A 23138-nucleotide genomic window follows, 5' to 3' on the forward strand; every position below is an offset into this window, starting at 1 on the left:
CCTGAGCCCATTTATCAACCCCTGCAACCCCTACAGCTGGTTTCATCTTTCGCCAGCTATGTGCCAGTCTGACACTGTGTGGCATGTACAAGTACTACAGCAGCCACTGCCACACAAAACAAGAGGACACGTCCCTCCGCTTCGTTGCCAGCTCCTTAGACTTGGCATCGTGAGTGTTTCCTCCTTCCCCCCCCGTTTTTTGTTTTTGTTTTTTTTTTTGTTTCCTTTTATTCTTCTTCCTCCTACTCCCGACTCCCTGTGAGGAATGGTTTTCATTTAATCCAAGCATGTTTGGCACCAGATTCCTTTTGTCCCGCCCAGGAGTCAAGGGCATTTTGAGGTCTCATTGAGCAATAAATAAAGTTTTAGGTCATATTTCTATGCTCACATTGTGGCGGCCTGGTTACCCATCTTGGGCTTTCCACCTTTGGAATCTGATGGCGAGAATGCGGAGAAGACACCTCCTTCTCAAAGCCCCTCTTCACGTCAGTTCTTCATTGTGCCAAGTGAAAATGAATAGCAATGCTTTATCCTGGGAAAGGAGAAATGCTGGATCCAGGCAACTGAATAAAAATATAAATACTGTCAACTTTCAACAAAAATTGATCTTCACTGGGTATGACAGCCACAGACAAGAGAAGCGAAAAAACCGAACCCCTATATACAGAATATGATTAATCTTGATTCTTTGCGCAACCACCAGAGCTGCCATTCCCACAGCCGCCCATGGGGCAGAGGCAGTGGTTAGCAAGGGGTGCCAAGGGAACCCCTAAAAATCATGCTGCCGTGGGAGCAAGGCTGCTAGGGAGATGATCCAGCAGCACCGAGGGCCTGGGCAAAATCACCTGGGGCAACCGCCCAAGCAGCCCAGATTTTCTGTTCACTCTACAATGGCAAATCCCATCATCTGCTGATGGCACGGAACAAAAGGAGAACAGGAGAGCTTCACCCAGGTTTGCAGCGTTTGGTCACCCCGTGCACAGGAGAAAGTGGCTGCATATGACGTGTGTACCTGGTGACATAAAGCATGTTTATAGCTGGGCAACAGAGCGTGGTGTAGAGTGCCCCAAGCTAGCGACGACCCGAGCTAGCACAGTCTACTGCAACGAAGGACTTCAGTGATTAGTCACCAGCGTCACGAGAAAGCACGTCAGGCTCTCTCAATATCCTGAAACCCCTAGCAACCTGACTCAAGGACAGGAGCCCCGGCGAGAGGGAGAACAGGGTACATGCAGACTTAACAGATCTAGTGGAGCTCTAATTAGCGAAGTATCATACCAAGAGGAGTGGCACATCCATAAACCTTAAGCTTGCACTTCCTGAAAAGAGAGCTGCATTTTCAGGTCCTTCCCCTGCCTGTATTTCTCTTTCTTTTTTATAGGTAGCCATGGTGACTGGAGTCAGACAGGAGATTTATGTCAGGCTTGATGACTGCTATAATACACATAAACAGAAAATGCCTGCCTTAGAGCAGCACCTTCCCGATAGGGACATGGCCACATTTTGACTTGGGCTACAGCCCTTCCCTTCCCCTCCCCTTCATGCATCAGATGCTTTCCCACAGTCCCTTTTGCCCAGCCTGGAGCCAACCAACTGGAGCATTCAAAAAATTAAATATTTTCCTTCCCCCCTCTTTGGAGAGTGGAGCAGAGATGTGCCCCAGACAGCCCTGCTCATGGCAAATGAGATTTTTATCTTGAGAAAGCAGTTCTGCTTCTCTCTGTCATGTCCCGTCCCGTCCCCCCCCTCACCCCCCAGCCATGCACATCCTGCCTCCAGACACACTTCTCCCTTCTCCTGGATGTGAGGGTTGGAGGAAAGCAAACCCCATCTGTCTCAAATGCAATGGCAACCACTGTGGCAGATTCTGCCCTGCTTTACTCCTCATGAACATGTATTAATGAGTCCCTCCATAAAACCCTCCACAACTACTGTTGTGCTGGAGTAAACTTTCTTTTGGCCTAGTGTCAGTGAACGAAGCTTCAGCCCAAGGGGAATTTGGCACAACAGCATCTTATCTGCATGACATGCGGATGGCTGTAGAGCTGACATTTCCCCCTATTGCCAACATCACAGGAAACGTGAACTGGCAACCTAGAGCACAACGTTGTTTTTCTCCCCACCCAATAAATGCTTCAGAGACTTTTTGCAAAGCAGAAATACTTGCACATGGTCCTGCGCTTAAAAGCGTATCTGAATTATAATCGAATACATTTCTCTAAAACAAAGATAACAGGCTGAGGCCTTGGGAAAATAATGTTTTAGGTGAATGTCTGCTGGAGACAGGAAAGCTGTCTGGCAACAAATTCTTTGGGGAACACACTGCTCGATACTCTTGCTGAAGGGGATCAAGTGAAATTAGAAGACGGGGAAAAGTAATGTGTCTTGAGAGGTTAAATGCAAAAGCCTGATTGCTCCTCTCAATTATCCCAATCTTACTTTGTGAATTTACTATTTGAGAAGTGCTTATTTCTGAATTATACTGAGATGAGCAAGAGGGTAAGTCAGTGAAATTACTAAATGAAAACCAACCATTTTATGTAACACACGCCACCCAACCGATTTAGTACATCAAATTCTGTACACATTGAAAATATCATGAAAATAGTGTCTTTAATATACAGTTTATATACTTACAATATGCAGTTTAAATTTGTTCATATACATTACAGGGATATTTATTTGCACCTGGTTTAAATAATAATCTGCCTTCAGCCTTTTACACAAAAGCCCCAAACAGCACAGAATTCCACAAAAACCATGCTTCGTTATAACGGAAATGTACTAAGCCAAAGTTTCAGGGCTTTCGCTTTTTTTCCCAAGTGTTATTTTTTGACCTATCCAAAGTGAATCTAAAGAGCTAAGAACTAACAGATATTTTTACTATAATTCAGAAGATTGTCCAAGTCAAGAGAATCACTCTGCAGATTTTCACGCTGAAAATTTGGTTATCACGCACAGAAATGGTAAAGTCTGAACAACTCCTGGACTACTAGGAGTTTAAGACATAACAAGTGAAGAGTCGTTTATTGCTAGGTCTTAACAAGGGGCCTGCATTTCCCTACTGCCCTGCCGTCCCTAACACCACGAATGAAAAGGACGATCCCTCACTTTGATTAAGATTTCATTCCTACCTTCTAGCTTGCACACAGGAACGCTGCAATTTCAGAGGATCAAAAAGAGGAGCCCAGGAGAGCTGGGCCAAGCCCTAGTCCTTTCACACAGGGCTGGTGTTCGGCTTTTAAGTAGCATGGTGTACCCCCTGCCTGGCCCGCAGGCAGGACTTTGCTGACCTCCGTTGCAGGCAGGCACCCCGCTGGGCAGCATACAAGTAGCTGGTGCCAGCACACTATTTAGTCGGGAGACAATCAAGGAGTTGATTCAAGAAGAAAACATAGAAGAAAACATTTCAAGTATTTATAGACAGATTTGAAACACAGTGGGTTTTTAGACAGCATTGCTACTTACGCTGTTTCTCTTGAAGCTGTTGTTGCGGAATAAAGTCCATTAAAGTGGCAAATGAAACTGCTGTATTGGAAAAAACCCTGTGTAATACACAGTTACTTCAAACTCTTGCTTCTAGCTGCAAAGAACACTTCAAAATACATTTTCCTTTTAATTTTGGATGGACCAAATGTTTTCTGTCTCTAAGCTTCTAGCTGTAGGCAATTTTTACAATACGGCAAGAATAAGAACGCAAATATGCGCTTTGAGTTGATTTCAATACAGCTTTGGTTAGCCAGCCAGGCAGCAATATGAAGAATCTTAATCCTAGGCACAATGAGCATTTAAAGTAAACCAGCATTTTCCCTCAAGTTTCCTCCCCACCCTGCCCCTGGCCAATTCTGTGCCCACCTCCAGAAAAGCCCCCATGCCAAAATTCAGCTTTCACCGCTGAAGGCAGCCTCAGTCCTTGTGCCACCACGCAACTGTTGCATAGAAAGGATGCGTTTCCTGGTGCAGGACAAGAAGACAGCTCCATACAGAATGACATGCCAGATTTTTTGCTACCAAATGCCCCGGACAAACAAAAACCCCAAGGATAACACACAACTTCAGACACCGATAACTAAATAAGCACCAGAGGCCTTACATTTATTTAATCTGAGGAAAGAAATCCAAGGTTAGGAGTGGCCTATTTTAGTAGACTGCCCACAAAAAGTATGAGATTTTAGGCCTGACACGTGTTGTCTGAACTCAATGGGTACATCTCTGCTAGTAGAAAAAATGGGCCAGAGCCTTCTCTCAGGCCCCAAGGACAAGCAACACAGCTCGCATCAACACGGCTGAACTCCATTAACCCCCCAAACCAGGCTGGTTTCCCCCATTGCTAACCTCCGAGCTGTGCTTGGGAGTTGTGTGGGATCACCCATTGCACAGGCTGGTTGGGTTGCACCAAACCAGGCAAGAGCCCACATCAACAGTTCAGCAGCACGTGACTCCGACGAGAGAGCACCCGTGCCTCAGCGCTGCTCAGTTTGCTAGTACGGTTTGCAAGTCCTAGCAAACACTGAGTGCTATCTCCTCCTATTCTCATCAGCCGGTAAAAAGTTCGTATCACAGGGATGTTCCCCAGAGCTTTCGCACACTTCCTAACCACAGTGGGAACATTAAAGCAACCCTCCATCTCAAAGTACCATCAGCAGTGCAGCATTTTCTAACCTTTTACAGATTTAAGTCTCCAGGTCTTACACCCCATCCTTCTAAAGAGTCTGTGTGGTTCTCTGCTAAGGCCTGAAGCTCTCCTCTGCTCCTGCCCCATTTCAAAGGTGCCACCATCCCTTTATTGCCAGGGACTTCCCGTGAGACCAACGCATTCACATCGGTCTGCCCTGTTCAGACTACCTTCTACAGCGCCAAGGGCAGTCCCGACCCCCTAACACCACAGCAGCGAAGCTCAAGAGGAAAGCAAGTCAATTAGATCCCATGGGCATCAGCGCTGCCATAGCTTGGCTACCTACACAGCGGTGGAGAGGCCAAACCACCACACTCCAGCTGCCTGGTTTCCTCAGCACTCTCCTGATTTTACCAGAGCAGATGCTTCAGTCCAGCCTGGGCATCACAGCAGGTAGCTCAATGCTGCAGTCATATAGTTCACACAACACAAAGGTTAGGAACACCTATATCACTAAAAAGGGCTTGGAAAATTAAGGTGATGGGCCGCTAAGGGCAAAAGAAAAGGTCAAATGCTAACATATTATGCATAAAAATAAGTAGGTAGTGCCAGGCCAGAACAAAACAACTGGAAGGACATCAATAGCAAGTTTGCAGTTAGAGGTTTTAGCTGTACTTTTGCACACAGGCTCTGCTTCTGAAATCATTGCACATTTCTCGGCCTTCCAACAGGCCAGCTGTATTTTGGTCTATGCATATGTGATGTTAATGCAGCACACTCACGAATGCAAATTCCACCAGGCTGCTTGCAAGAAAAACCATTCCAAGCAGGTAAGCAGAGATAACAGAATAGGTCTCCTTCCTTAGCTGAAGAACACTATTTTCTCAGGGATGTTAATATCTTGGAGGCATTAGCAATATTTAATGTTAATACTACCAAGACTGCAATCTCCTCTGAGAGAGAGAGAGAGAGAGAGAGAGAGAAGAGATTTTACTTTTTTTACCTGGAATTAACAAGCCAAGCAAAACAAAGAGAAGTATCTGACATTTAAAACTTGTCCCTTTCCAATTTGAACACTCATTTGACATAGTGAGGGTTAAAATGCAATTGATTTCAACTTGCACATGCCTACTAACACACATACATATCTGAACAGTACTTGAATTTGATTTAGTCTTACTTGCAGCTAAAATATTTTAGGATGCTAATTAAAAAGCATCCAGAGGAAGCTATTGATCTGTTGCTAAAAGTCAATACATTAAGAAAAAGAGTAGGATTATGAAGTCTTGGGTTTTTTCTATTGGGATATTTTTTGGCTCCCTGCTTTCTAGTACCCACATCAATTGGGCTTTGCTCTCTGGTTGGGAACTGGTGGTTTGCATTATTGCGAGACAAATGATGCATCTTGGCTTTGGCATGGAGACATGACATGAAATTTGCCCAGGCAACAGAACACTCTATTTGCAAATAAATTATTTTAAATGAGTCAATATGGTTGAGAAAACGGGCAAAATCAGCTTCACATTTTGTATTTTCTCTTGATGCTCCCACTACATGCCCTACAACAGAGAAAGAGACATTTTTTGTACTTCAAAAAGGTAAGAAAGGCAGGTGATGGTGTCACCCTGGCCAGGGCTCTGCTCAGCAGCAGGTGAAGGTGAAGCTGCTCCAGCATCCCTGGCTCTGACTACCTGAGGATCGTGGGCACGCACGCTTGCTGAGGATGGACACTGCAGACTGCTTCTTGAGGACCTCCACAAATCCTTGCATTCAGTACTACAAAGGTAGGGGATCCTGGGGTTATTTAGACCCATTTCGGAGAGCTCTGCCAACTACAAGAAATCAGCAACAGACTAGCAAAAGTTAATCCTATTTCTAGCCTTCTGAGCCGTTAAATTTGAAAGGTCTCCAGGGGCAGACGAATGCCCCCTTCCCATCTCTGTGCTCCCTTTTGACTGCTACTTCCGTGTGACATCTATTGCAGTGACTTTTGCAGCTGGGCAACTGAATTAACACATCTCATGATGCTACGGTCCCTCCCACTTTGACACCCACATCCCCCTAGCCCACTGCAAACAAGACAGGTGAACTTAAAACATCACAAGCATTTCCCGTGGCGTGGCCCAAACCCTCACTTGGCCCCTTCTTACCAGCGTGCCATGTGCTGTTTCTGTTCCCTCCCTCGCTAATGCTTTATTTCAAAGGCATCCTACAGGAGTACTGTTGCCTTCCCACACAGATCCGACCGCAGGAATAGGATAGCACATCGAGCGCGTTTTCAGATGATCGTAACAGCAGCAGAGGAAACATAAAGGGTTGCCTTTCGCCAGAGCAAGGCTATTGCAAGGGCTGTGCTAGCAGGCTACTGCAGCAGGCAGGATCTGCCGAGAGGAGTCTGTGCACTGAGCTGCCTTTCCCATGAGAAAGCTGCATGACCAGAAGTCATGCTCCTTACTCCAGCCATCTGACGACAAAAGCAACTTTTGAAATCTACAGGTCATAAACTTTTAATTGGTCAGGGCAGAGTGGCTCAGTAGGAAAATCCCCCTTCTCCCTCCCCTCTGGGCAGTGAGCTAAGCAAGACTCTTGTTTTAAAAACATTTAACTCTTTTTGCTCAAAATAACATGGAAAACGTATCCACACTACAGGTAGTCAGGAAGATACTGTTAATAAAAATATGCTGCAAGAATAGTGTATTAGTGGCACTTCACAGCAATTCTTAACATTTTCAGATGTAGTGTCAAAACAATGTTTTTGTATATCCGAACATGCTTTTTGTTAACAGAAATGGAAGAAGGTCACAGCATGTTGCCAAATATTATTTGAACAGAAATAATCCTGTAAGAAATACATTTTTTTTGCAGTTAACACAAAACTGTAAACTGGATCGGTGTGTGTCTTTCAGCATCAAATTGTTCAGTAATAAATACAACTAAGTCTTAAGAGACTACGGAGTAAAAGTTCCCTTAGTGTCCAGTTTTTAGCAGCTGTTGAACGTTCAGGGATGCACAAGGCACACCTCTGCAGATTCTCTGTTTTATTATTGACATACAAAAAAAAAAATCTGTTCACCACTCAAAAATGTTTATCTGCATAGTAAGAATTTTTCTACTACTATTTACAGGAAGGGCTTTTAGTGCAAAAAACAGGAAGTGATGTATTAGCTGAAGTGCATTGAGCACATCTCATACAGTTTCACAAATAACTAGTCGGCATCACATCTTGGGCCGCCAGCCATTAATGAACTGCAGTATTTTCTTAACCTGCAATTTGCTTAGCTTAAAGTCTTCTGACAGGATTTCTTCTGTAAGCTGAACCAGTAAATTGCCATCAATCTTCTCTGTAACAAAAAACGATATGACATCTTCTGACAGACCAATAAACCTCAGCGATTTAGATACTTCCTCTATGGAAAGTCCAGAAAGGTCTGTGGGTGGCTGCCAGGGAGAGCCATCCCCACAAGATCTTGGTGCTAACTGGAGGTGGAGGGGAGACGAGAAGGGATAAGACAAAGAGAACGTATCCTGCATGCCCTTTTTAACGAGATACTGATCTTCCAAGAGGTCTGGAGAACCAGTTTTCAACTCCTCCTCAGCACCATCTATTTTCAGTGGCAAGGGACACATGTCTGTAACTGTTTTCTCTTCACTTGACTTCGGTGCCCGAGGAGGTAAGGCAGGACACGAATGGCTCTGCTTTGCGTTGCTGACTCCCAGAGTTTTCTCATCAGTGCAGTCTAGAGAGTAACTTGCCGACTTTGGACAGCTAGAGATGGTGTTTGTGAACTCTGCTGGGGTCAGCGGGGAGCACCCCACTGGGAGCTCACACCCATCGAAGTCAAAAGTCAAAGGTGCTGGACAGTTTCTCTTTGGCGTACCTGGAGTCTTCTGTCTGGGGTAACTGTAGCTCCTGCTTGGATCGAGCAGGAAATCACTCCTATTCAGGCTTTCAGCAGTTCCTGAAAAATGGTTTGGCCAAGATAACCTCAAAGGCAGAGCTTCAGTTGAGGGGCTTCCCAAAGGCATCGTGCTCTCAGGCTCTTTGGATTCAGTTTTCATCATGTTACAAGGGTAGCAGGAAACAGGTGTGCTCTCAGTTGGGTTGGTGTTGTCGCTCTCTGTGACATTGCTTAAGGAACAAAGCAGAAAGGATGTCGTTAGAACAAAAAAATTTGGCATCTGAATAAATTCATAAATCATTTGACAGAGTCAGAGGGTAGCTGTCACAAGGAAAGAATCTTCTTTCCTCCGGCAGAACTTTTCAGATTTGAATTAACAACACATTTGAATAATGCATTGACAGTTCTTTTACTCCTTCTGCAAGCCTGACAAGATGCTGATATACCCAAAAGCCTCACATCTTGTTTTTTCAAGCTTGTAAAAAAGTAGATGTCTCAATTCAGTTCTGTGTCATCTCCCGAATACTCAGTTTTTCCACTGTCGAATTCCTGAGGGACACCACCTTGGAAAAGGAACAGTCTCACATATACTAGAAGATGTTCTAATCCTGTATTTTATATTTATGTAACACAGATGTGTCATGGTATGCAAAAGCTCGTAACGGGGGCAGGTCACCACTGCATCCAAGCTTGACTGACATAAGAGATGACCAAAAGCCCTTTTGGAGCCAAAATTTTCATTTGTTACGGCACTTACATGTGCACAGGATCTTTCCCCACCGGTCACTGGTGCAAAAAATGCACCAGTGCACAGTACAATAACACAGAATAAGTTACTGCTTACTGCCAAAGGAAGAGTTTTACCTGGAAGGGTAAGCAGACCTAGCTGTACGTGTTGAAGTATGAGGCTTAAGCTTGCCCCACAGTAACTTGTTTGTGTGTCCATTTCCTTAAAAAGCTATGATGAGAAACACTTGCTTTTCAAAGGCACCTAAAGAAAGTTACCCTGACCTACTTCCAGGTGGTAAACTAAGCTCAGCCTGTCCAAGGGAACCGATGGTTTATATCCAGATGTTCCCGAGAGACAGAGATGCCAACAAAACCATGCAATCTGTTAGCAAAAGCAAATGTTGCCACTTTCTAAAAGAAAGTTTGAAAGATTGGGTTGATCTTTGGAATTTTGGCCAATTAAGCCAGAACACTGGAAAAACAATTAGCAGGTTTATAAAATCCTTACTTAACACAACTGACGGAAACAAACGGTTGAAAAAATTGTTTTAATTACTCACCTCTCTCTCCTGGAAACTAACTACTCAAGAAAGAAACTCGGTGGTCATTCTGTGACTGCTCAGTGAAAACTGCTTGAAGAAGGCAGCAGCTTTCAAAAAACCAGCATAGTTTTGAATAGGTTGACATAAAATTGGTTCCCTGTGCACTTACAGTGAGTCAGAGAGGAAGCCAACCTGGACTTGCCCAGCTCAAACACAAAGCGCAGATGCATAAAAGCAGCTCTAATCTGTATCACTGGAAAATTAGTTACAAAACTCAGCCCCAACAGATGCAGTTTCCCTCTGTCTAACCATCTCTTGGTCTCCACTCCATGCCCTCCAAACTTTTCTTCATTCCTGTTTATGTCACTAATACAAGTCTGCCAGTTAAGCAGTTGGATGTTTACAATAGCAGAGATGGTTTTTTTTTTTTCCTCCCCCTCACGAAGGATACACTGTCAACTGGTCATTTCTGGCTGCTTAAAGACCAACTGGCATAAAGTACACAATGCAAAGTATTTTTCACAAACCAAGCCATCAGGCTGCTCAATTCAGAGAAGACAGTCAGTGAGGCATTGTAAACAACTAACTGCACAGAGGAATTAAATGGATTGATCCTGTTTCTGTTCTCTTATTCAATATTAGAAATGGGAACATTTAATGATTTAAAAGATTAATGGAACTACTAAAAACTGATAAAGTAACATTTTTAAAGTGCTTCATATTCGTCCTCCACCAAAATTAACTCATTGAGACTCAGTGCCAAAGGATGCAAGAGAAACCATACAGCTGAAGTCAGGCATCAGGCACTTTTATAGGCAGATAAGGACAAATCATATTGGTTTTGTTTATGTTTAAAATATTGGCTGCAACCCTTCACGATCCAGAAAATAAGATCATTGATAAAAACGGCAAGACTTGAAAAGCAACTTCACCAGCAATCTGGTTACTCCACACGTTGCCAATCCTCTAGCAGCTTCCTCTGCAGCACTAGGTCAATTCTACCAAAATGGAGATATCTGGTCTGGACCCAAGATGGAGATGAATTTCATGCAAATATCATGAAGTTCAAGTCAAATAATACCACTTGCATTCCTGAGAAACTTCACTTCTCACCGTTTTTCTGGTTTCTTGGGAGGCAGATGTATTCTTGGTTACAAAGAGAGAAAGCAGCATTTGGTGGGCCCTAAATGCTGGGAGGTCTTGTGCTCAGCCTCCTGTGGAGTAGACCTTGACAGAACTACCCAACAGGCTTTCATAAAAACAAATGAGCAGCCTTGATCTAGAATGATCATTGCCAGATACACTACACTAAGCTGCAAATGTGCAGTATAGCTTAGAAAGGCAATTCCAGCATAAGTTACTATACCCGTTGCATCTAGGCTGAAACAATTTCAGTGGTGTTTCAGATCAATTTGTAATATCCAGACAGGTAGTATCTTGTCATTGAAAAGATACCAAAAATAATGGCAACAAGACATTCAAGGCAAAAAGGAGGGGAGACTTCAAAAGGTGTATGCACTTTCTAAAGCCAAAGGAAGAACACTACATTGCTAGAAAAAGGTATGCAGCCACATAATTCAAGACTTCCTGTCAACTTTTGATTAGCCTGAGTGAATTTTCCAGTTTGTGGGTTAGGTTTGTGCTGAAGTGGGTTTGATCTGGAAGCTGTCTGGCCCCCTTCTGCTACACCTCACTTTGCACTAAGTGGTGTCTGCTGGCCTCTCTGTTCTCCATCATGCCCACCCCGTAGGTTCCCATATAGTTGGCACAACACATTTCTGGATTACCAGGCCCCTTTTGTGCCCCCACTTATCAGAGCTGGCTGCACTGCATGCATGTAGCACTGAAATCCCACCTGAACACTAGCTTTGAGATGTTCTGGTTTGAAGATTTAAGCCTTTCAAGAATTATACAGAATTGTATGGGATTTTCCGTTTAGACAGCTGGTGCCACCTTACAGTGAGATTACCTATAGCAATATGTGCACGTATTTAATATAAGTTGCTACGTCCTATCTAGTAAAACATAGTTTCTGCTGGAGCTTTGCTTCCTCTTGAATCTTTAAAAATAACTTCACAGGTTAGCCCATTTCACAAAAAGTCAGCAACTCTGACACAGCACCATGCCTTTATAAACAAGCACCTTGAAAAAAGAACACTGCTCAATTTAACTTTCTCAAAAAGTGCTAGCATGGGGCTCTCACAGCTGAAACACATACATGTTGTGCAGTCCTGAAGAGTAGTAGGACAGTGTAGGACTAGGAGAGCGGGTCTGCTGTCGTGCAGGTTTGACTGTACGAGGAGGGATGGAAGGGCTGGTGGACGACGGCTTTGAGCTCCGTGGTGGGACAGGGGGAGCATTCAGGAGCCTGCATTCCTCTTTTACCTGCACAAAAGAAGAACATCTAAGTAAGCAGTGAGAAAAGCTGGGCAACAGCACTCTCAACCAGAGGAAACACATCTGGTTCTGCCTTATTCTGTGAAAGGAAATAATTAAAAAAGGGAGGAGAAGAGAAAAATGATGCTAAGTATATACATTTGCAACAGTATGTGGTTGTCACAAAGAAGTCCAAAAGAACGCCTTGCTACCAGTAGAGCTACTAGCAATCTTTTTTAGGGTGCTTTTCAGTAGTTTGCTATCTACTCATTCAGAGACTAGCAGTAATGAAACGATGTAAAAGAACCTTCCAGTAACATATCAAATCAGACAGGCTGTTCCAGATATTTTACATTTTGTAAGGAGCAATTCATTAGGCTTAAATTTCATTAGTGTTGTTTATTTAGATGTAATAAACCAAGCTTATGTAATGAAGACATCTCAACAGACTTTGATGTTTCCTGACTTACTTCACCAGTGATACTCAGTCATGCAGCTCTAAGATAACTCCCAGCCTTCCTCCTCCAGGAATAGTACATGTATCTCATATTTACCAGATGCTGGGATTCAAACCTGGAGCTTCAGTCCTCCTGTAGCTGCCAAAGCAGCCCAGGATAAGAATAACTACAAAACTTACAAGTTGAAAGGTGTGGGCAGAAGAGCCTGTTCAAATAACACACCCAGCCAATAGGTCTACTTTTTGCAGCCAACCAACTTTGCAGCTTAAAACACATGACTGTAGCACTGCTTATCTGAAATTTAGTTTGGTCTGCCTAGGTAGAAGCAAAATATCAGGATCCATCTCCATAGAAGAAATGATGGAATTAAGACCTTCATCTCATCAGTCCATATTTGGGCAAGCAATTTCATTTAGTAGGGCTAGAGGTGAGCAAGGGTACTGAGAATTAGGCTGCCAGGCAGGATTTTTAAGGACTAGGCACCTCCCCCTGGGCAGGATGAGACCTCTATGTTCTCCTTGTCTGAAACAGTCTTAGATGCACCAGAAAAAGGAAATTCTCTGTGTTTGAAAGTTATAGTTTATTTTTAAATTTAACACCACTGCAGAACTAGAAGTTATCTTAGCAGTTCTGCAACACATAATTAGCAATTAAAGTGATTTAATTTATTTAAAAACAAAATAAATGTGGAACCTTTTGCAATCCACTTCAGTGCTTTCAAAATGCAACAACCCATTTAGTACTTTTGTGAAATGGAAAATTGGGGACTAGAACATTGTAGTACATTTTTTTCCCCAATTCAAAACAAGTCAAAATTACAGGAAATGCCCAACAGCATAAAACACTGAAATAAATCTTGCTCTAAGGGTTCTTACTTGCTCTTTCAAGAAAAAAAAAAGAATCAATTTTATTCATGTTTGTTATTGAACTCGGGCATAAAACTCTTCAACCATTTTAGTGCTGTGCCCCAATGAAGCCTAAGGACTTTACTTTTTTTTTTTTTTTTTTCCCCTCCAAGTCAGACTAGGCAAAGTTAATACTGCATGGTATTGAATACATACCCATGGGGTTAGAGAGACCATTCAGGGGAGCTCTTGGAGCACAGCAGATGGTCAAGGGGTTAAAGGGATTCTTTCCTGGGAAGACTGCCGGCATTCAAAGGTGCTGGCATAACAAACTATGCCAAGCTCCCTTGCTGACCTAGATTGCACATCAGAACAAGGCCGTAAATAATACCGGTTTGCAGTCCCATTTGGTCCCTGTCACAAGACTGCGATTACAGCTGCCAGACACAGCCCTCAGAAAACCCAGCAGAGGAATAAAAAGGAGAGATTTTTGCAGGTTAAATCGACAAGAGCAAGGGGAAACTTCAGAGGAGAGCTACCCCTCACTAGGTCCAAGCAAAGAGCAATGAAATAAATGCAGAAGAGGAGGGGAACAGCCACGGCACGACATGACGATCACCTCGATGGCTGCTGCTATTACTAGGAAACACTCTTTTGCCCAGAAGCACTAGATGCCGCGCGGCTGCCAGATACACATAAAGTGCACTTGCACTGCATGTCCTGGGACTTTTATTTGTCACCGTCTGAGCCCTCCCATGCTCTAACACCCCTTCCCGTGACCCAGGGATGGTGACCCCTTTCTGACGGTGTGAGGTGGATTTTAAGACCTCTACTCCTTCTCCTTGGTGCCAGCCCAAGCCCCGCCAGCACCCCCTGGGCCCTGGGGTGTCGCTCTTGAATCTGGGGGTCGCGGTGACCGCTTCCGAGGCCGCCTGGATAAAACCCACCCCGTCGCCGGCATGACCGCCAGCGTAACACACAGCCGTTCAACGCTCCTTGCCGATGGGAGCCTGAACTTCCAGCATACCCCATCGGGGATGTGCTTTAAATCAATCAGGAAAACAGCCTCTGATTTTATGCAAATTAGTGTTTGGGGACTGAAGCAATTTCTAATTTACAGGCCTTAATTCAGAGATAATTTTTTTCCCCCTCCCCTTCCGCCTTCATGCTACTTTGATTTTCTGAAAGGTATTTAGAAAATACACATGATATATCAGAATGCTTCATCCTGCCAGAGAGAAGAAAACCAGAACAGCTTCTGAAATACCCAAATGTCCTTTTCTCTCCTGCAAACAGCTCCTGTACACACATTTTAAATTTAGTGCATGAAAAAATACAATTGCCAGCCAACCTTTATACAGAAACGCTATGGAGTATCATTCTAGAGAGAGTGATGACTAAACCGCATGTTCATCAGCAGCCTCAGAGATCTACTTATTCTATAAATACCCTACATGGAAACCATGCAAACATCTCCTCGGCCCCAGCCCACTGATGAATTCAGTAGATCACCGATACTCATTCCAAAGCTGTTCCAGGACGCCACAAAACTGAGTTTAAATTTTTATCATCTATGCAGATGTAGGGTTTTTATTTTATTTTTTATGGGGTTACACCCCCTGCCCACCTCTAAATGCAGGCTAATACCTTTAGCAGAAATTATTTCTCCTACATGGCTAGAAAGCAATACCAAAACTGCTGACAGCTCTCCCACATTACCTCAGTCATGTAGGACACACATTGTACACTTTTCAAAACGACCTTAAAAGGGAACATACGTATCTACCCCAAACGCCACCCTGCTCCCCCCAGAAGGGAGCTGGTTTGCCGCGAGGTTTCCCCAAGTGTGAGGGTCCACACCGATGCTGTGCATCACAGCAGGCTCTCCCAGCATCCCATCACCCACTCCCCTGGCATGACCTGGGGGGAGGGCACCCCCCGCCAGGAGGGCTGCCCTCACCCTGCTGTGGAGGCAGCCTTCCTCCCCCAGTGCCCCCTCGCCCGCTCCCCGGCGCTGGCTCCGGCAGTCCTTTGACCCCATGGTGAAGCAGTTCAGCTCACAGAAATCAGCAGGAAACTAATCATTTTCCAGATCCAGACCTGGTTGCCTGCCCAGGCGCAGGAGTGCCAGAGCCAGCACAAAAGAGGAGCCAGGACCATGTGGCTGGGAAAGGAGGAGAAGGAAGAGGAGGAGGAGGAGGAGGGTAGGATCAGCCCCACGTTGGTTTACATCAGCGCAGGCTGCCAGGGAACCTCATCCGGATTTGGTGCTGCTGGGCACTTGTCCAAAAGAGTCTGGACAAAGCATTGGTGTGTACCTGACCTTGGAGGCAAGGAAGCGCTCTCAGGTTCCCGCACTTAGACATTACAGGTAAACACTCTTTGCTAAGAAGACATAATGTCTTGACCTTCCTGTCTTTGCTGAAGCTGCTGTGACTGCTCTTTGGGGAAGTTTTGGCGATATGGCCAAAGGGCTGCAGTTGTGCATTTCGTGCCTGCGCTGGCGTTCTCCTCCCCTCTCCTCGCTGCACCTCCCCAGCAGCTGCACAGCCTGGCCAGGGGGGTCCCCACGGCAATCCGCTGCAGGCTAACCCAGCACAAATAAATACAACTTAGCTTTCAACCAGACTGTGACCTGGCTCACGATGGAAAGGCTATGGCTACGGCCAACACCGCAGATGGCTGTTAGATGGCAACAGGAAAGGTATGGGATCACCATGGTTTGCTGCAGTTTGGTCCCAGATTAGTCTCAGCTTACTGTGCAGCCATGCTCTTGAAAATATCATTGGACTTGCAAATGGAACAGTATTTTCTTTATTTAAATTCCAGCAAAACCCCTGCAAAACTAGTTTGTTAAATTATAATACCTGTCAGGATTCATATGACATATGTATGTATCATTTATATTTTGCTAAAGATTCCTAGACACTCTTTCCTGAGGGAAGTTTTCTTTTGTTCCTTCATGTTTTTTAAAAAAATAACGTTTAGGACTATGTCAAGAGACCATGTAATGGTTGGATTTTCCATCCAGTCCACATAAGCTCCTGTTGGTGAAACATATTTGTATTTTTGCCTCTGAAGTCTCCATGACATTTCAGGTTTGGAGAAGTGATTTCTCCCATGAGTTTTCATTAGGAACCCTAGGAGAGAAAACATGCTCTGTTTAAAATTGAGTCCTCTAGAAGGCTCATTTATCAGCTCTGCACAGTTCCTATTCAAACATGTTTGCTTTCAATAAGCAGTACAGAGCAATTAGTTCAGGTCTAGTTTGATAAAGTTTCCTTGAGGTCAATGACACTTAATATCCTTCAAAATCTGCCATAGACTCATAACAGAGAAGACAATCTCTCATTAACAAACACTTCACATCCATAGAAATTCTAGCTGTTCTCATTATTGGGGCCTGTTAACTGAAGATACACACACTAAGGTGATCCAAGGCAGTTCCAAGTGGGGTCATGTCCCACAAACTTTGGCCACAGAAAATATGAGAAAACACAGAAGCCATGTGAAGAGATCACGTGGAAAGCCAGGGAAGGAAGTGTCCTAGCAATTCTTAGACCTTGTTTGTGGGAGCAAAACCCCCCAATAAATATCATCTTAAAGCATCAGGATTAAGCTATTAGATCAGTTATATTAAATATACTCTGGTGGTTTTTAGGACATGACTTACACTTTGTAGGAAACTAGTTGAAGTTGCGCATCTCACAAAGCCTCACCATTTCCTTGCCCTCCATGTGCCGCCCTGCCCTGCTCAGTCTTCCCTAAAAAAAAATCCCCAAGCAAACTCTTCACCAGGTACAAAAGAAACAAACCAACAAAAATAACCCCGACTTACTGCTTCTGATTTGGGAGGCACTGGAGGTGGAGGTAGGGAAACATCTGAAGACTTTGTGGTTGCTCCGACAGTCACAGGCACAGGAAGAGATGCAGTACCACACTTTGATCGGAAAGACCCTCTGTAGTTGTCACATTTGTTCTTCTCACTTAGTGAGCGAGTGAGAGGCTGGTCGCCAGCCTTTCCAGACCCTTGGTCCAACCACAGCTCTTCGTAAGGAAGTTCTGGTTTTGTAGGTAGAAACATTGATTCTTCACTAACTTCAGGAAAAAGGTAATCACTGCTACTGTCACCAGACTCCTGGTACTGAAGAGCATCGTGAGAGAACAGGGCCCACTCGTTACACAAGTCCCTGCAGCCGTGGAGGTTCACTTCACTATTCCCATGCAAGTTGTTTCCATAGACGCACACCGAAAGCCGGTGGAAGGACTGCGTAAGCTCGTCCCGCGCGTAGCTGAGGGAGTTTGGCATGTGGCTGTGCCCCGTGCATCGGCTCTTCTTTGGGCTCTTGCAGTCTTCGTTCCAGTCAGTTTTCACATCTCGCACGGCACGGGAATACTCATCTATGTCAAACTGTTCCTGGCATATATTAAACCAATGCTGGATGAGGGACTCGTGCCACAGCTCCCCCTTCACCAGACTGTCAGGTAGAGTAAATTTCGGAAGCGTCAAGTGCAAGGGAAAATGCATGGGAATAATTTTGTTGCCACGAAGCACACAACAAACCACCACAGTCTTGGTTTGAATGTTGACAAACTTGTACCTGTGCCCTTCACGGATAAAATGCAGGTCGTAAGGGTTTCTTGGTGTAGGACTCGGCACAGTCACGTTAACGGGCAGCCTGGTTTTTTCTACTATATTGCGAATCGTGTGCTCACCTTCTTGCATCTGCACCTCCAGTGGGCTGCGGGTGCTAAACTTGCCCTTACACTGGAAAGGGAGGCTGATGCTTTCGTTGGTCCTGTGGTTCATGCAGATGAGGCAGGGCATTTTGCCTCTACCTAGCTTACTAATTGAATTAAGTTTGCCAATTTTTTTGAAGATGGTGTTGAGTCGTGACTTCTCCTTAGAAGATTTTGCATAAAGGATTTCTGCTTGCCCCATTAAAGTGAGCTCATCCCCAGTACTAAGGGTAATGTTGTAAACCTCGGTGTCTTCATTGCATTCACCTGAAGCCACCTGCAAGATAATAATAAAAAATTTGGTTTTCCCCAACTGAAGATAATACTTCAAATCATATCAAATCTATTGAGACTGAACTTACAAGACTATATATTGGGAGAAACTAAACTAACTTTACTTGAACAGCTGAGTAGTCAAGTGCAGAGTGTTTAACCTGAAGCTTGGCCAAGTAACCAAGTAACCTTTTTTTATTGTTCTGCACATTCCTGCATCTTACTTGAGAGGAAACAGCCACCTGAAACTGCCAAAGAAGGCATGAGAACAAACATAACCAGTTTTTAAAGAAAGGCCAAATCCTCATATCCCAGCAATTCAAATAGCCACTTGTGTCATACAGCTATGACAGAGCATGTCTGGATTCTCTTGGGTATGTTTTTCCCACCCCCTTGTTTTTGCTGTTTGCTGAAACTTATTTGCCAGGCTCGCAAGGGAAGCAAACTTCTTCTTTCACCATCTTCAGCTCCCAGAGGAGCAGAAAAGGTGATCTCATCATTATGGATGAAGCATATCCCTTTGATATAATCTCTTCCAGGCTAGGGGGAATGACAGATGACATCTATTCCCTGAAGGAGAAGTCAAGAATATCAGTCTGTCCTATATGCCTAACTCCCCCTCTGCTTTGCTCGCCTAGTCATAGACTTCCTTCCTCATTTTTTGATCATAATTGCAATTTAAGAGATTAAACAACATATGCACAGCCATGTGTGTGCTTTTTCTAGTATGGAAATTGTACTGGAAAGGAAAAAAAAAAAAGGCAAAAACCAGATGTCTAAGGCTCATTTGTTCCTGAAGTTATTTCCTTAAGACTGGAATAACTCTTTATAGACAAGATTGCTCTGCTTCGTGTTTGAGTGGTTTAACGTGAAAAGCCCTTTTCAGGGACCTAACAGAACCCACCCAGCTCTTCCTCAGCAGCAGTGGATACCTATTTATAAAGGAAGGTGCATCAGATAAACACTACTGGCCTATTATAGACCATTTCATTTGGAAATATTGAACATACTAAAAAATTGCAAATGAAAACATATGTTAAAATTGCATATCCCTTCCTCACCTCCGCAACCCCTAAAGACTTCCTAGGGCTGTGTGACGTTCAAATTCCAGGCTTCAAACTCGGGTATCATCACAGAACAGCCACTGCACGAAATCAGTGCTGTAATTCCAATTGGTTAATAACTGAGAAGTGCTGTGAATAACGCCTCCTCTTGTAGGATGTGATCTGCAACTCACCCGTATTTGTGAAGTTGTGATTATCTTCTGCAAGCCTTTCAGAGCAAACACACAGGCAGCTCAGCCGAGGTGTGCCGCCTTAGCACTTCAGTCTCAGGGCTTCCGGAGAGGAAGTCATTCAAGCCCTGAATTATCTAAACAAACACTAACTGGTCTAATCCAGGAAACTACTAGGATTTATGGTGCGTAATACTCATTCACAGTTCACACCACTGGCCAGACCGTATTTTGAAACGTCACGACACGAAAGGAAAGCACTCAGGTTTTTTGCTGGTAACACCGGTGTGACGCTCATTGCTGGTTCCTCCTCCAAACCGCCACAGAGCGCGGCTTTTGAGCCGCAGCCATGTAGCCCTGCCTGTGGTGGAGCTGATAAGGGCTGAGGACGCACAGGGCTCTGCATGTACCGTTCAATTCCCCCCTTCTCCTTCTGAGGGCATGTTCTGTAAGAATATCGGTTTCTAGCATTGTCAAGTCCCCAAAAATGGCTTCTTTGGACAACGTGAGCTACGCTGTCAGATATTTCAACTCGAGACGGTATGGTTACAGCTTTTTCTCGCTTCCTGCAGGACACCGGCCGGAGTGAGGGAGGTGTCACAGCCTACGGCTGTGGGAGCTCCTGCTTGGCCAACGTGCAGTTCCCTGGTGATTCACAAACAAACAAGCCACTGTAGAAGGAAACAGCGGGTCAGATGTGAAACCACAGAGGTAACTAACTGGCCAAACTTCACAACGAAGGTCTCACGAAGCAGCTGCTTATTAATGGCATCCATTTCAACCAGCCAAATAGCAAATGGAGTTTTAGATTTGACAGGCATGTTTAAAGACAAAATTATTCTCAGTTAAAAAATTTGGAAAATATTCTCTCTCTCTTTTTTTTTTTTTTTTAAAAAACATAGTCACAGGATAATAATAGGCAAAATAAGGCTGAATTTTACTGTGCTGCAACAAAAGAAAAATCACGCCATGGTTCTAGTTTGGCACTCTGAGAAAAATACTGTTCTGCACTCTTCCCTCTGAACAAAACTATAAGATATCAGCTGCTGTCCAAAACTGTAATAAAAAAGCAAAAAGTGAAATTGAGAGTCTAAGACTGCACAACTTTATCCCTATCCATTAAACCCTACTATGGTGAAGTTAAGGCTGCTGGTACACCTCAGCAGGCTAAGTATATTTAAAAATTTAAATTCTAAAAGTCAAGAAAGGTAACTCCCCTCTTCTCATGTTAGGTTAATTCATTCATTACCACATGGTAGTTAACATCTGTAAAGCATACATGGTGGGTAAATATGTGTTCCAGGACATTAGAAACAAATATATCTCTCCTTCATCCCATATGTAGCAATCACTCTAAAATAATCTAGAAACTCATGCACAGATACCTGTATGTTTTTGTTTCCCAGATTACATAGCTAAATGAACTTTACTTTGCCCCCATAGCAATGACCTACAAAAATCAAACTTGCTGTCTTGTTCACTCAAACATTTCACTTTATCAATGGCCACAAAACTTACGAAAACATTAACAAATAGGGCTGTGGATTTTAGCACAAGACATCAGGTGAGGTCTGTAGAATCATCCAGGTTGGTCAGGACCCCCAGAGTAATCTAGTCCAACGTGGTCCTCAAAGCAGGTGTAGTTACAGCAGGGTGCTCAGGGTCATGTCCAGTTAAATTTTTAGTTTCTCTGAAGATGGATAATCCACATATTCTCTGGGCTACCTCTTTCTGTGTTCAACCACCCTCATTATTTTTTTTTTCTTTTATTAGAGCAGAATTATCATGTTCCAACTCATGTCTGTTGCCTCTTGTCCTCCAGCTGGGCACCTCAGATGAGTCTGTCGGTCTTTATACCCTCCCACTAGGTCCCCCCAGCCCTCTCGAGGCTGGACAAACCCAGTTCTCCCTGCCTCTCCTAACAGGTAGTTTGCTACAGCCCCCTGACCATCTCGGTATACTGGACTTGCTCCCACATGTCAATGTCTGTCTTCCTTGTATTAGTGAGCCACTGGAAAAAAGTCGTTTCCCAAACTGGAAGCAATACCCCAGCTGTAGCATCACAAGCACCAAATGGTGGGGAATAATCACCAACCTCAACCAGCTGGCTACACTCTTGCTAATTCTGCCCGATATGTTGTTGGCCACCTTTGCCACACCACCACTACTGTCTACCAAGTACCCCTCAGACTTTTCCACAGAGCCACTTTCTAGCCTGCCAGCTTGTTGCAGGGCTTATGGCATCCCAGGTGCTGGGCTTTGTGCTTCGCAGGGCTCCCATCAGCCCAGGAATCAGTCAAGGACAGCAGCTCCTCAGAACAGGTTTCATTCACGCCAAATAGTATGCTTAAAGACAACACGACCTGGGACAAAGTACATATCAGAAATTATTCCTAAAAGGCAGAATGGGTAACACCACACCAGACTCAGCTCCCTCTACCCTCTAAGCTTCCAGCATTGACCCAACCGGATTTGCACCTGCAAGCACCCCTATGCTCCTTCACACCCCCGCTGAGAGGATGCCCCATGCACCCCCAACTTCCCACTACGAAATCACTAGCGTGGTGTAGCAGAGCCCTACGCTATTTCAGACGCTTGGAACTTCCAGTGGCACGTCCCAGCCCATGCATGTGACATGGCACATCACTGGTATATGACGGAGAGAAGACAGCAGTGCACGATCTCAGAGCAGCAGAATTAAGGTAGTCCAGAACACAGACTGATGCAGAAATAATGATATGTTTTTATGGCAAACTGTTAGAATCTCCTCATAATTCTAGAAAACAGGTAATGCCACAGAAGGCAGAAAGCACCCGAGAAGCCTTCACTCAGCTGCATAACACATCCAGGAGGGCTGATTCCAGTCCCAGCAGGGTTCCACTTCATCCCACACTTTCAGCTCACTTCCCCCCTGCTGCTTTGCCCACACTGGAGCAATGCTCTTGCCTCCTTTGGGACTTCTGTCAGGTTCGGTTTTGAACCTTCAGGTGTGAAGGCCTTGCAACTGTTAGGAAGCCGAGACCAGCTGAAGGAAGCGGGGCAAAGAAGGTAGGACAATACATTTTCCTCAGACATCTCCATAGTGGGACTGTGCCCCCATGTTTTAATTTTTTGTGTGCCCCCTCCTCACATCTTTTATTTAAAACAGAAATTAATTACTAGACAGTTTCAGTACAGCAACTTGCAGCAGTAACCACCAAACCTCCAGTTGCTGTCATTACCTGATAAGCACAAATTCTCCTCCAGTTATTAAACTACTAGCCTTGGGAGCATTCTGAAATAACTCCTTCTCCAAACACATTTATCTTCATGGCTGCTCTCTCTGTTTTACACATTATAACAACAATGCTTTACGCATTATAACAATGACTCCCGCAGTTTTACTTCCCCCTCGCCCCTCTTTTGCCCTTCCCAGCCAGTTTTCACT

The 23138-nt window shown here is 44.4% G+C and overlaps 1 protein-coding gene across 5 annotated transcripts in view; it reads right to left on the bottom strand.

Annotated features, from left to right (window-relative positions):
- Nucleotides 1–2601: 2601 nt before the first annotated feature.
- Nucleotides 2602–23138, bottom strand: part of GAREM1 (GRB2 associated regulator of MAPK1 subtype 1) — a 104567-nt gene continuing 84030 nt past the window's right edge. For all 5 annotated transcript variants that reach the window (XM_075023215.1, XM_075023214.1, XM_075023216.1 and 2 more), the window contains 3 exons: nucleotides 17303–18481; nucleotides 12004–12170; nucleotides 2602–8744 (listed from right to left, as the gene is read on the bottom strand). In XM_075023215.1, coding sequence (XP_074879316.1) covers nucleotides 7832–8744; nucleotides 12004–12170; nucleotides 17303–18481 — 2259 coding nt within the window. In that variant the 3' untranslated portion in view covers nucleotides 2602–7831. The remainder of the gene's footprint in view (nucleotides 8745–12003; nucleotides 12171–17302; nucleotides 18482–23138) is intronic.

This window comes from Buteo buteo, chromosome 3 (assembly GCF_964188355.1).
Source record: "Buteo buteo chromosome 3, bButBut1.hap1.1, whole genome shotgun sequence".
In the NCBI taxonomy this organism is placed as follows: Eukaryota; Metazoa; Chordata; class Aves; order Accipitriformes; family Accipitridae; genus Buteo; species Buteo buteo.